The 13,828-nt window shown below is 40.8% G+C and overlaps 1 protein-coding gene across 5 annotated transcripts in view; it reads left to right on the forward strand.

The window, feature by feature from the left end:
* LOC126174781 (axotactin) overlaps positions 1-13,828 on the forward strand; it is a 567,513-nt gene that overhangs the window by 457,794 nt on the left and 95,891 nt on the right. For all 5 annotated transcript variants that reach the window (XR_007535484.1, XR_007535485.1, XM_049921127.1 and 2 more), the window contains exon 29: positions 7,456-7,634. Coding sequence is in view for 3 of the 5 variants with exons in the window: in XM_049921127.1 (XP_049777084.1) it covers positions 7,456-7,634 (179 nt within the window). In the remaining 2 variants the exon portion in view is untranslated. The remainder of the gene's footprint in view (positions 1-7,455; positions 7,635-13,828) is intronic.

Genomic DNA, 13,828 nt, shown 5'->3' on the forward strand with positions numbered 1-13,828 from the left:
TTTCTGAATGAATCATAAGTTGATTTTTGAATGCGTGCATAGTGTATGTGATGTCTCTGCCAGGGCAATCCCCGTCACATCCAGAAATAAACTTTCCTGACGACAAAAGGGGACGGGTCTATATGAGCTGAGCGGAATAAAGCCGAATGGGTGAATGCCAATCACTGTTTATGGGGTTGACTGGTTTGCAAATGATCAGCATTGTATAATTAATAGCGACTTCCATAGATTCAGACTAGCAGAGTGGAAATAAATGACTAACAGGAATAACAGGCAACTAAGATTACATATTGTCTTCTCCGTGTATCCAAGAAAATGAAATTTTGACAGAAAATTTTTGGCCAGAGCGCTACAGTACTGAGGACCAGTTATACAGTCCCCAGTTAGCACCCGCTCAAGTTCCATTCTGGGAGTAGTGCGGAAAACACGTTGTACGAACAGGTAATAATGCCTAACCGCAGAATAAATGCGGGATAACTAATCCGGTGATTGTGGCAGGACTAGTTAAGTTAACCAGAGAATAAGTTTTGACACTGGCAGGAATAGTTACAGAATTAATGATGACAAGATTGTTAGAATGCGGAAGGAGAAGAAACATGGACTCACACAAATCATGGAAGAATATGATGATTCCAAATTTATATAAAAATTTTGTGCTACTACTTTTTGATCTCGTGCTTCAGAAGCTAGAGAGTATGAATGAAATGTGAAACTATTTCCTAACATAAAACTTTTTGCTTGTAGTAGGCCTAATAGGCATTTGATATTGGTACTTCGTAAATTATATTCTGTGGTGTTATAAAAATGACCATTTGTGCCAAAACAGTCTCGTTTATTTGGTGTGTAACAATTGCTGCAATATTAGGTAGGCCTATTTCGTTTTATCTAGCAGACAGTGATCAAGTACATGTAATCAGATCTAGAAACCACACCAGTCTTGGGTACTATTTGTATTACCAGCTTTTCTAGTATTAGACAATGACATTTTGTTTTTTCATGTATCAAAACGTTGACGAACTTCAATGAGGTAATAGATTCTTTCCCAGAAAGGAAAGTACACCATATAAATCTGTGACAAGATTAGAGAGGAGAAGAAAGCTAGGACTTAAGAATTGAAGAAATGTGTACTGTCTTGCTTGTCTCTTGTCTTTACCCATTTTATGTATCGTATATTTAATTTTATGTCACACAAAACAGCAAGTTATTAGCTAACAGGCAGTAAAGACTGCAGATTTTCAGAAGAGTTCTTGTTCTGCCAGTTACAAATAATCCCATCCAGTATTAATTGCGAGATTTTTTTTAAAGAGGGGCAGGTTGTCAAACCAGCCAACTGGGAGCAGGAGAGGCACCACAGGAGATTTTAATTTCCACTGACCTAAATATAGTTTGATGGTACCCATTACAATTACACATTTGAGTTCCACAGAGTGAAATACAGAGCCTTGCAATAGCAGAATGCTGTGTGAAGAAGTGTGGCACAGCACTTTGGCACACTTAAGACCAAATAACATGTCTTACATTCCCTCAAACATATATGTTCTATGTATCAGACATCCTCAGAAAGATGTGCACCACAAAATGAAGATATTTTTGAAAAGTCAATTTTTTAACTTTTTGGCATCCTGCCTCAAACGCTCAAGACAGGGGGAGTGCCACTATCTAATATTGCCATGGTTAAGATATATCGTAGACCAGCATCTGAAACACAAAGCAGTATGAGTTGTAGCGGGGAGGTGGGTAGTCTCCATGTGACCCGTGTTTACATTAAGTGATTTTGCTGTTTCCTCTTCATTTGTTGTTCTCGTGTCAAATGAAAACCAAATGGATTTCTGTGGCCGGGAGCTATCTAGTGAATTAAAATACACTCTCATAATTACAGAAGACTCTCCCCGTATCGTCCCCTATGCTCCTCGAGTATGGGACCTCATCATCATCATCACCATCATCAAAATATGTTATTTGTTGCAGATTTTATTTGTTTCCACCTTTCTAACAGTCAAGCGTTAATTGCTTTGCAGAACAATGAAATTATTTTTGTCAGTTTTTTAAAGAAATTTGACTTTTATTAATCTTTTCTGCTGAGGCAGTCAATTTATTTGAAATGAAGTGTTTAATTCCACACTATTGGCTAGTTTCAACTGTTCGCTGTATTTCAAGTTCATGTTTTCATCTTCTAGCACGTATGGCATTATGCCATAATAAAGAACCAAACATGGGATAATACAGTACTGGTACTCCAAGAAAATTTACATCTGAATCTGGACATACAAATGTGCACTTCAGCCGAATTATGCATTTTAGTATGGTCCACAAAATTCCCATGCTCTTGGAGTATCCTCTAATGTCTTTTAATGTTTTACACATACAAACATATCGGCTTCCTGCACCATCGTAGCTGCGCAAGTGCAGCGACACCTGTTATCTGGCCCTCACAATTGCTGAAGGAAATCTATTTCTAACAGGTTGCGGGAAAATATTCCTAATGGTTGTTTGAAAAGCAATGCTTTCAAAGAAAATTTCCTTTTATGCAAGATGAACTCTGTGCACGAATGTCCGATGAATTGCTTAAATCACAGAGTGTTTGACTCTCATTCAAAAATCAAATCTTTGAGGGCGACCAGTAAGAATATTTTCGAGCCCAGAAGATCAGACACATATGTCATTAAAAATTTTACTGGCACATTTGTATCATGTATGTTAAAGCGTAACATGCACAAAAAAATCAACATTATGTGTGAAAGCTTAGCTTCTCTTGTAGCTTATTAATCTTAGAGACCAATATTATACGTGAAAGCTTTTCTTTTCTTGTAGCAACACTATGTACATTAATTTAAACCATTATCTTTTCCTACTTGTGTGTTTGCGCTACTTAACTGTGATTGTCTGACTACATCACATGTCCTATGCTCTGAATATCTGCTGTCATCGGCGGGCGAGATTGCTTGATATGAGCTGCAACTGGCTTACAAAAGTGCATCCCAATCACGATTTCAATCCTTCAGAAAGTAACATGCAATGTTTGGTGGAATTCAAATTAATATGAAAATATGTGGTGTACATGTTGCTGCACATCAGACATCTTTCCAAAACATGTTTTTTCCTTTGAGTTTCATTTTCTAAAGTGCCGGGAAATTCTACGCCTGTGTATAAAACAACAACCATTCAAAACATTGATAAGTTTTACAGTTCTGAGGAAAAGTATACTGTTACTTAACATGGAAAAAGTGTATTTTCATCTGGGAGAAAGTGTATTTTTAACTGGGAAATCTGGGAAAAAGCCAGGATTTTGTTTTCCTCGTCCACCTATACACCCTGTCCTATTCTGAATGTCATGCCACTTTCCTTGACATTGATCTCATCCTCACTGAAGGCCAGCTACATGCTTCTGTCCACATTAAACCTACTAACAAACAACAGTACTTCCTTCATGACAGTTGCCATCCTTTCCATGTCAAACATTCCCTCCCCTATGGCATCTGAGGGAAATGTGCTTGTTTAGATGCAGACTCTTTACAGCAACTCACCACCATTCTCACCTCAGATTTCACTGGACATAATTACCCTACCAGCCAAGTGCAAAAGCAGATATTCTTGGCCATCATATCCAATACTAGCACTAGTGATCACTCAAAAAAACAACACTGGAGCACACCACTTGTCACTCAGTATAATCCTGGTCTTGGATGTATTAATCAGCTACTTTGACAAGGCCATGACTTCCTAAAATCAGGCTCTGAAATGAGACCCACTCTGTCTGAGATTTTGCCTGCCACACCTAGAATAGCTTTTTGTTGCCCTCCCAGTCTCCGCAATATTCTTGTCAGACCCTAGGCTCCTTCTGCACCGATCTCCCTACCGTGTAGCTCCTACCCCTGTGACCATCCCCACTGCAAGACTTTCCCTATGTGCCCTCCTACCACCACCTACGCCAGCCCTGTAACTGACAAAACATAGACCATCAAATGGAGAGCCACCTGTGAAACAGCATGTTGTATACCAGCTATTGTGTAAACACTGCTCGGCCTTTTACATCGGCATGACTATCACCAAGTTATCATTTAGGATGAATTGGCATAGACAGAGGGTTTTTACTGATAGCATACAACATGACAGTTGTGACTTCAATGTCTGTTTCATCACATGTGCCATCTGGATTCTTCCCCCAGACACCAGTTTCTCAGAACTCCACAGGTGGGAACTAGTGCTGCAAGAGGTCCTTGTGTTCTTGCCACCTACCTGGCCTTAATTTACATTAATTCCTTCCGTGTCAGTATTTCTTCACAGTAACTACTCGTTTCATCACTCCATTTCAGTTTTCTACATCTTTCATTTTCTGACCTGTCTATTTTTCGCTGTTGCCCTACCACCTCTGTTGTACAATGCACTTAGATTTTTAGTCTTATTAACTCATACACAATGTTTTATGAGTAATCTCTGTCTTACATATTACCCCATCTTCCACATTTAAGCTCTCAAATTTTCAAATCTCAAAAGGTGCAGCCATCAGTCTTTCCTTCTTAACCTGTCCGGCAAGTCCCCCCCGACCTGTGGTTCTGGGAGGCTTTTCCAAAATCTACCCCTTTTCTTAAACCTCTCCAGTCCTTTTTTTTTCACCCCTCTTCCTTCCCCTTCAACCCTTCTGCCACAAGAAGGAGCCACTGGCTCTGAAAGCTTGCAAGTAGAACTTTCTTTTATCTGTGTTTCTCCTGCCGCCGCTTGGTGAATACAATTTTTTTTTCCCTCCTATCCAGTTACATTATATTGACCTTATAGAAGGAACTCATAAATTTTGAGACAGAAATAGTGGCCAGTGCCCACCAAACTTATAAATTTTGAGACAGAATTATTGGCCAGTGCCCACCTTCAGGGAACAAAATGTGTAGTACTGCAGATAGCTTTCAGAATTACTTGTAGCTTCCTCCCCAGGGAAGGAACTTCCCCCTCTCCCTAACAGTTCTCCATATTACACTATCATGTAGCTCTAAAAGTCATACATATAAAAGCTCTAATCTCTATTTCAAATCTCTCTGTGGTGCACATCAGACATTCTTAAATGCTTTACATATATTTATCACAGAGTGCAAGACTATCCTTGTGCTACAAGCAACACATCTGTTTCATCACCTTACACTTAGTTTATCTTTTTATTTATTTATTTGTCAGTGTTGGTGACTAAAATTGTGCACTTACATTTTTGTATATTTAATGTTGCTGAAAACTAGGAGTTCTGTTTTGGTAGTGATTTCTTGCTTATCTTACTCAAAACATAATTCCAGTGAAATGATCTGTTCCTTTCACAAAGTGAATCATACATTAGCTGTCTTGTCTAAGAACATTTTCCTAGTCCAAATAACAAAAAGAGAACTCATATGAATAACAGAAAATCAATACCCATGGTCCTTCCTCATTTATGTTTCCGTATTTCATTATGTCACTAGTATAATATACACTGAGGTGACAAATATCATTGGATAGCGATATGCACGTTTACAGATGGCATCAGCATTGCTTATACAAGGTATAAAGGGGCATTGCATTGATTGAGGTTATGTATGATGAAATTGCCCATTAGGACAGAGTGACGAAGTTTGGCATTAATGGGCTATGGCAGCAGATAACTTATATGTGTGCCTTTGCTAAAAGCACATCATCATCTGTAGTGTCTGTTCTGGCCTCGTGACCTTATTAGTTGGACCCTAGATGGCTGGAAAACAGTGAGCTGGTCAAATGTGGCTCCATTATGGCGTGTGCTGTGTTTACATGGAATGGAATCAATTGGTGACTGAAAATGGATGTGTTTGGCTGCTTGGAGCCATTCATGGATTTCATGTTCCCAAGCAACAATGAAATTTTTATGGGTAGCAATGCGAGATGTCACTGGGCTATAGTTGTTTGCAGCTGTTATTGTGGACCGTTTGAGCAAATGATTTGGCCGCCCTGATTGCCTGACATGAATCCCATCGAACATTTATGGGACATAATCGAGAGGGCAGTTTGTACACAAAATCTTGCACCAGCAACACTTGCACAATTATGGATGGTTACGGAGGCAATATGGCTCAATATTTCTGCAGGGAACATCCAATGAGTTATTGAGTCCATGGCACTTTGAGTTGTTGCAGTACGTAAGGTAAAAGGAGGTTTGACTCAATATTAGGAGGTGTCCCATCCGAGGACGTCCATGTCATAGTTTTTAGATTTTTTGGGGTGGCAGGGGGGGGGGGGGGAGACCTGGGGATATGGAATATTTTGGAAGATGCATAGTGACATGAAAGTAGCCATAAATAAGTTAGAGTTTGGACCCTATTAAAAACCTGCATAATACCTACTTTTAAATCATTTTCTTGAAACGAAAACACCTGACTGCACCTTTTTTTTTTTTCTTTCCCTGAGAGCCAGGGGGAGGCCGTGGCGCCCCCTTTCACCCATGTATGGGCGCCTGTGATCTCAGGTCTTTGTCTCTTCAGTGTAATGCTATCATGATACACATGCAGCAACTTTTTGGTGTCCATTTTAGTATTTGTTGGCATCTAATGAAGACTTATGAATATTTGTCTGTTTGCGTTGCTACTGTAAAATAATTACTCCTCCAATGTGATGTTCATGGAGACATCCATACAGTAATCTCTTACCTGAATTTTCTTTACTTTGTTTCTCCTCTTTACTTCTCTGCTGCCCACTGCTTTGACATTAATGTAATGAATTCTGAAATCATTGGTCTGTTATTTCCACAAGTACTTATTTGTCATTAATTTCTAATGATGAAGTTCCTCTTGATAATCTGTCACATAAACTAGTTACACAAGTAACAACACTACCTAATCAATAAAATTGTACATACAGTGTGATTCTTTAGATGGCACTGAGACAAGTAATAATATAAGACACATGAGGCTGCAAAGGTTGGGAAATGCCCCAAAAGTGGATGACAAATGTTTAACATGTGACGTATCTCATCGCACATGCCGTGGTGGGGCTTGTTGCTCCTATCTTCACTGTAAAGGGCAGTGCTGGACATAAATGTAAAGCAGTTCATTATTGTCTTGTATTACAAGTACCATGAGCACTACCATAACACTTCAGATAATGCAAGACTGATGACGAAGGCATTTAGTCCCATAACCCTGCTCAGTCAATTAGATAATGCAGGAACAAAAACAGGTAGCCTCGTGGGGTGATGTGTAGAACTACCCTACCAGTGAGGTTAGGATTGACAATCCCAACTACTGCATGTGCAGTGAGGCATGTCATCTGGTGACATCACATGTTCAACATTTGTCATCTAGTTTTAAGGTATTTCACGACATTTGTGGCCCCATGTGTGTTATATTAAATTACATGTTGCAGGTTATCTACATAACTTTGGGGATTTTTTAAACTTTAGTAAAAATCACCCTGTATCTATTTGTAATTTTTGTGCAGATCAAAATAATTAAAAGTACATTTTGATTACAGATGTTTTTGTGGAAGTGAATTCATACTCAATGAAACCTCTGGAAGAATACATGTTATTCACCAAGGCTGGAAGCAAAGAAATTAATGTGGTTAATCCTCAGGGAATACGAATGGGGCAGTGTTCAGTTTTTGATTGGAAATATAGGCCTATATCTGGACCAGCTCTCAACAACAGTCAGGTGTGTGTGTATATATATATACAGGCAAATCTCTTTGCCTTTACAAATGTCTGCTTGTGTCTGTGTATGTGCGGATGGATATGTGTGTGTGTGCGAGTGTATACCTGTCCTTTTTTCCCCCTAAGGTAAGTCTTTCCGCTCCCGGGATTGGAATGGCTCCTTACCCTCTCCCTTAAAACCCAAATCCTTTCGTCTTTCCCTCTCCTTCCCTCTTTCCTGACGAGGCAACCGTTGGTTGCGAAAGCTAGAATTTTGTGTGTATGTTTGTGCTTGTTTGTGTGTCTGTCGACCTGCCAGCGCTTTTGTTTGGTAAGTCTCACATCTTTCTTTTTAATATATATGCACTCCTGGAAATGGGAAAAAGAACACATTGACACCGGTGTGTCAGACCCACCATACTTGCTCCGGACACTGCGAGAGGGCTGTACAAGCAATGATCACACGCACGGCACAGCGGACACACCAGGAACCGCGGTGTTGGCCGTCGAATGGCGCTAGCTGCGCAGCATTTGTGCACCGCCGCCGTCAGTGTCAGCCAGTTTGCCGTGGCATACGGAGCTCCATCGTAGTCTTTAACACTGGTAGCATGCCGCGACAGCGTAGACGTGAACCGTATGTGCAGTTGGCGGACTTTGAGCGAGGGCGTATAGTGGGCATGCGGGAGGCCGGGTGGACGTACCGCCGAATTGCTCAACACGTGAGGTCTCCACAGTACATCGATGTTGTCGCCAGTGGTCGGTGGAAGGTGCACATGCCCGTCGACCTGGGACCGGACCGCAGCGACACACGGATGCACGCCAAGACCGTAGGATCCTACGCAGTGCCGTAGGGGACCGCACCGCCACTTCCCAGCAAATTAGGGACACTGTTGCTCCTGGGGTATCGGCGAGGACCATTCGCAACCGTCTCCATGAAGCTGGGCTACGGTCCCACACACCGTTAGGCCGTCTTCCGCTCACGCCCCAACATCGTGCAACCCGCCTCCAGCGGTGTCGCGACAGGCGTGAATGGAGGGACGAATGGAGACGTGTCGTCTTCAGCGATGAGAGTCGCTTCTGCCTTGGTGCCAATGATGGTCGTATGCGTGTTTGGCGCCGTGCAGGTGAGCGCCACAATCAGGACTGCATACAACCGAGGCACACAGGGCCAACACCCGGCATCATGGTGTGGGGAGCGATCTCCTACACTGGCCGTACACCACTGGTGATCATCGAGGGGACACTGAATAGTGCACGGTACATCCAAACCGTCATCGAACCCATCGTTCTACCATTCCTAGACCGGCAAGGGAACTTGCTGTTCCAACAGGACAATGCACGTCCGCATGTATCCCGTGCCACCCAACGTGCTCTAGAAGGTGTACGTCAACTACCCTGGCCAGCAAGATCTCCGGATCTGTCCCCCATTGAGCATGTTTGGGACTGGATGAAGCGTCGTCTCACGCGGTCTGCACGTCCAGCACGAACGCTGGCCCAACTGAGGCGCCAGGTGGAAATGGCATGGCAAGCCGTTCCACAGGACTACATCCAGCATCTCTACGATCGTCTCCATGGGAGAATAGCAGCCTGCATTGCTGCGAAAGGTGGATATACACTGTACTAGTGCATGCTCTGTTGCCTGTGTCTATGTGCCTGTGGTTCTGTCAGTGTGATCATGTGATGTATCTGACCCCAGGAATGTGTCAATAAATATATATATATATATATAAGTTTCATCATCAGGTTCCTGCATACCAATTGAAAAAACATATGAAGAGCATTACATGACTAAACTATCACTGACCTATTAACTGATAAAAAGGTTAACAAAATCCCACATGTAATAAAATGTTACTTAGTCACATAAAAGCATTTACAACATCATATTAGGCATCTGTACAGAGTTATGTGTTGTCATATTGTAATATAAATTATATTTCCACTCATAAATGCTGCCAGATAGTGCAATTATTCATGCTACATCAGCAGTCAGTCATAGCACTAGGAATTCAGACAAAACACACACTGCCAATTGCATAGCTGATCACTGTATACCAGCTGAACCAAAAATGATCTAGAGAATGTATTAAGAAACAGATAGGTAGCAGTTTGGCAGTGTAAAGACCTAGCTAACAAAATGAAAAGGCTAGATTGCTACTTACTACATAGAGGAGATGTTGAGTTGCAGACAACCACAGTGGAAAGACAGCTAACATTTAAACTTTTGAACAACAAAGTCCTTCTTCTGAATTAGAATGAAAGTCACACACACACACACACACACACACACACACACACACACACACACACATTGCTATTGTCTCTGTGGCTGCTGACATGTGTGGTAATCTGAGGTGGGAGGTGGAGAGGAGGCATGGGCGGTGAGTGGAAGTGATAGCAGGATGGGAGTGGGGAAATGTGCTGCTTGTGAGAGCATGCAGGGATATGTTGGAGACAGGATGGCCTGCTAGGTGAGTCGGTCACTGTGCCAAGACAGGAGGGAGGGGGGGCAGGGGGGGGGGGGGAGAAGAGATGTAGAGAAGGGCAAGACTGTAGGTTTGTTGGTGGAGTAGGAGGTGTATGCAGTGTTGGAATGGAAGCAGGGAAGGTGATAGGCAGGTTGAGTACAGAGACAAACAAAGGTTGAGACCAAGGGAATTAAAGGAATGAAGGATATGTTGTCAGAAGAGTTCCCGCCTTAAATTCAGGAAAGCTGTGGTAGGTAAGAAGAATCCAGATGGTGCAGGCTGTGAAGCAGTCATTGAAGTGAAGCACATTGTGTTGGGCAGCATGTTCAGCAACGGGTGGTCCAGATGTCTCTTGGTCACTGTTTGGCAGTATGAATGGCATAATGAAAGCTTTATCATAGCGAAAAGAGACAAAAAGCCAAGACCCACCAGAGTGGTAGAATTGTACATGCCTATGTACCTACTAGTTCCACAGATAGTGCAGAGATTGAAAAAATAAGAGATGAAATAAAAAATATTATTTAATTTGTAAAGGGAGACAAAAATTGAATTATGATGGGAAACTGGAATTCAATAGCAGAAAAAGAAAGAGAAGGCAAAGTAGTATAACATGGACAAGGAATGGGGGGTGTGAGGGGAAGGATTAAAAGGAGAAGCTGCTTGACGGAATTTTACATACACATTTGTTTAAGAATCATGAAAAAATGTAAACATGGAAGAGACCAGAAGCCATCAGAAGGTTTCAGATAGATAATGTACCGTATTTACTCGAATCTAAGCCGCACTCGAATCTAAGCCGCACCTGAAAAATGAGACTCGAAATAAAGGGAAAAAAAATTCCCGAATCTAAGCCGCACCTGAAATTTGAGACTCGATATTCAAGGGGAGAGAAAAGTTTTAGGCCGCACCTCCAAATCGAAACAAAGTTGGTCCATTGTAATATGAGACACAATTTAGGTCGAATGAATGACGATACAGCTACAGTAGTTTGGTTCGAGTTGTAAGCTTAGCAGTTAAGCTTTACCACGTAGCCATTGCTATGCGTCAGGCGCTCCGTCCGTATTTATACGGATACCCTTCCTTTTTCACGTGCTTCGTCTGGTTTGAATCGATTGCTTATTTTGCTTTGATCTGATAAGTGCCGTTTTCTTTGTTATAGGTGTTTGCGTCACTCTTAAGCTGAAAATGCATTACTGCACTGTGTCATGCATTGTTTGTCGCATTCTGATAGCGCATGTTTACGGCCTGTCGCGGCCCGCGGTATGGCTTGCTTTTGTGCCTGCTACCGCCGCGTACAATAAAAAAAAAAAAAAAAAAAAAAAAAAAGAGAGAGAGGAATCGTCTCATTAGCGAAACAATGGCAAGAGACTGCTATTTGTTGTTACTTACACTGCTGCTTTCTTTGATAATGATCAACAAGAATCAAATAATAGACTGCGTATGATAGAACATGTTCTGAACGAGAGTTAGGCGAAAATTTTTCTCCGTTTGAAAATCTTTGCGGCCGCTTCTTTATTACATCAAATTCTGCACAGAAATTAGAGTCATCTTAGATTTAAAAATCTAGTCATTTGCCGTGCTTCATTTCTGACTGCATCACTATAAGGCATAAGAATAATACGAATATAAACATGACACGATACGTATATTCTTCCGCGTTTGCTGTTGTCTCACTCTAGTTTCGTAGTTTATTAGGCAGGCAGGATTTAAACGAGATAGCAGCAAACACGAAAGAATACATGGCAAAATGTTTATATTCGTATTATTCTTATGGTGAAGAGAATACTGTATGTGATTCAAATTTCATCAGGTTCCTATTAGCAACCATCTCTTCTCACAGATAGGAAAAAATTCAGAACGTAGAGTTGGCCATATTGACAAACATCCCAAACAGTCTTGCCAGTCAGATTTTCGTAGTACACTGAAATTGTGCTACATTCGAAGATGAACAATAAGGAATTTGTATTTACTTCGTTGGATAATGTATGAAAATGCAGTGGTCGAAACTCGCGGCGGAGTAAAAAGCTCGTCTTCCACTTTTTTTTTAAAAATTTATTTACTGACGCAGAGGTTTTGGCGCCAGTATTTATCTTTGTGAAGCATGCCTGCGTAGCGCTACATATATTTGACGGCAGAAGTTAGTTGTGGCGGCACGTACCAACATTTTTCATAACTTCCGCTTGCTTTGCACTCGATTCTAAGCCGCAGGCGGTTTTTTTGATTACGAAAACTGGAAAAAAAGTGCGGCTTAGATTCGAGTAAATACAGTAATGGTTAAGACAAAAATTATAAAACCAAATTATAAACTGCAAAACATTAGTAGGATGTGAATTCTTATTAAATCTATTATTTATTAACTGCAAATTAAAACTGCAGAAATTTCAGAAAGGTAATAAATTAATGAAATGGAACCTAGATACACTGAAAGAACCAGAGGGTGCTGAGAGTTTCAAAGGGTGCAATAGGCAACAAAGAGTTGAAACAGAGGAAAAGAATACAATACAAGATGAGAGAAGAGAAAGTAAAGGCAGCAGAGGATTAAATAGGCATAAAAGATAAGCCCCAGTAGCAGTCCATGAAAAACAAATGATTTATTAAATAAAATTCATAAAAGAATATGATAGAAAAATTCAGAAAATGAATTCAGTAAAAGGGAGAACAGATGTCTATAAACTGAGATTGACAAAAAGTGCATAATGGCACAGCAGGAATGACTAGAGGAGAAATACAAAACTGTGGGAGGAATCATGACTATGGGAAAGATAGTTGCTGCCTGTAGGGAAATAAAGGAAACCTTTGTAGCAAATAATGGAAGGCTGATAGAGGGAGCAATATATAGAAGGTCTATACAAAGCAAAGAAATTTGAAGAGTATATTCTGGAAAAGATAGATGAAGTAGGTGGAGATGAGAAGGTAGATGTGATACTGCAGGAAACATTTGACTGAGCACTGAAAAACTTAAGTCAAACACATTAAATGAACTGTGATAAGCACCTGAACAACAGCTACTGGAGCACATATAACAACTTCGAAATGATAAAGGCTAGTTACTAGCCAAAATCTGGATCTGCTCTAATAAAGTTTGAATGGAAACAATGACTGTTTTGAAAGTTATATCATAGTCTTGGAGGGCTTTTCACTTTTCTAATGGAAGGTAATTTGATGAACTTGTTTCTGCTCACAATAGTGGAATCATTGTACTAGTTTCTGGCTGATGAGCTTTTTCCTTTTTGGAGTAGTGTAGGTATCCATTATGTCTTTACATTCCATGCACCAGTTTTCCTTGTAATTTAACTATTTTTTTATGCCAAAGGTGAATGATCACATGTAAATGATTGCTGTTCAAGACTTAAACATGACTGCAGATAAGTAGTCCACATTTTCTCCATGTGGGATGGGCAGACACAGATGCAGGATTGAAGTCCTTTATCGTCATGGAGTCTCAGGGAGCTGACCATCACAGATTTGTTGCTAACATTTAGGTCTTGAATAGAGACTCACAGTTACACACACAACTTGTCTCCATTCCTGTCAGTGTTGTACACCCAAGAGAGAGAGAGAGAGAGAGAGAGAGAGAGAGAGAGAGAGAGAAGGAAAAAATAAAGAAACAGTAGAAGAAAATACTGGCATTTGAATTTAATTTAAAGTTGCTCTCATTTGCCTGTAAGTGACTCACTTGCTGTTGTTTTGAAGCCATTCAACAGTCACTGTCAAACTGAATAACTAACAAGCTGTTGTGAGCTTAAGA

Source organism: Schistocerca cancellata, chromosome 3 (assembly GCF_023864275.1).
Source record: "Schistocerca cancellata isolate TAMUIC-IGC-003103 chromosome 3, iqSchCanc2.1, whole genome shotgun sequence".
NCBI lineage: Eukaryota > Metazoa > Arthropoda > Insecta > Orthoptera > Acrididae > Schistocerca > Schistocerca cancellata.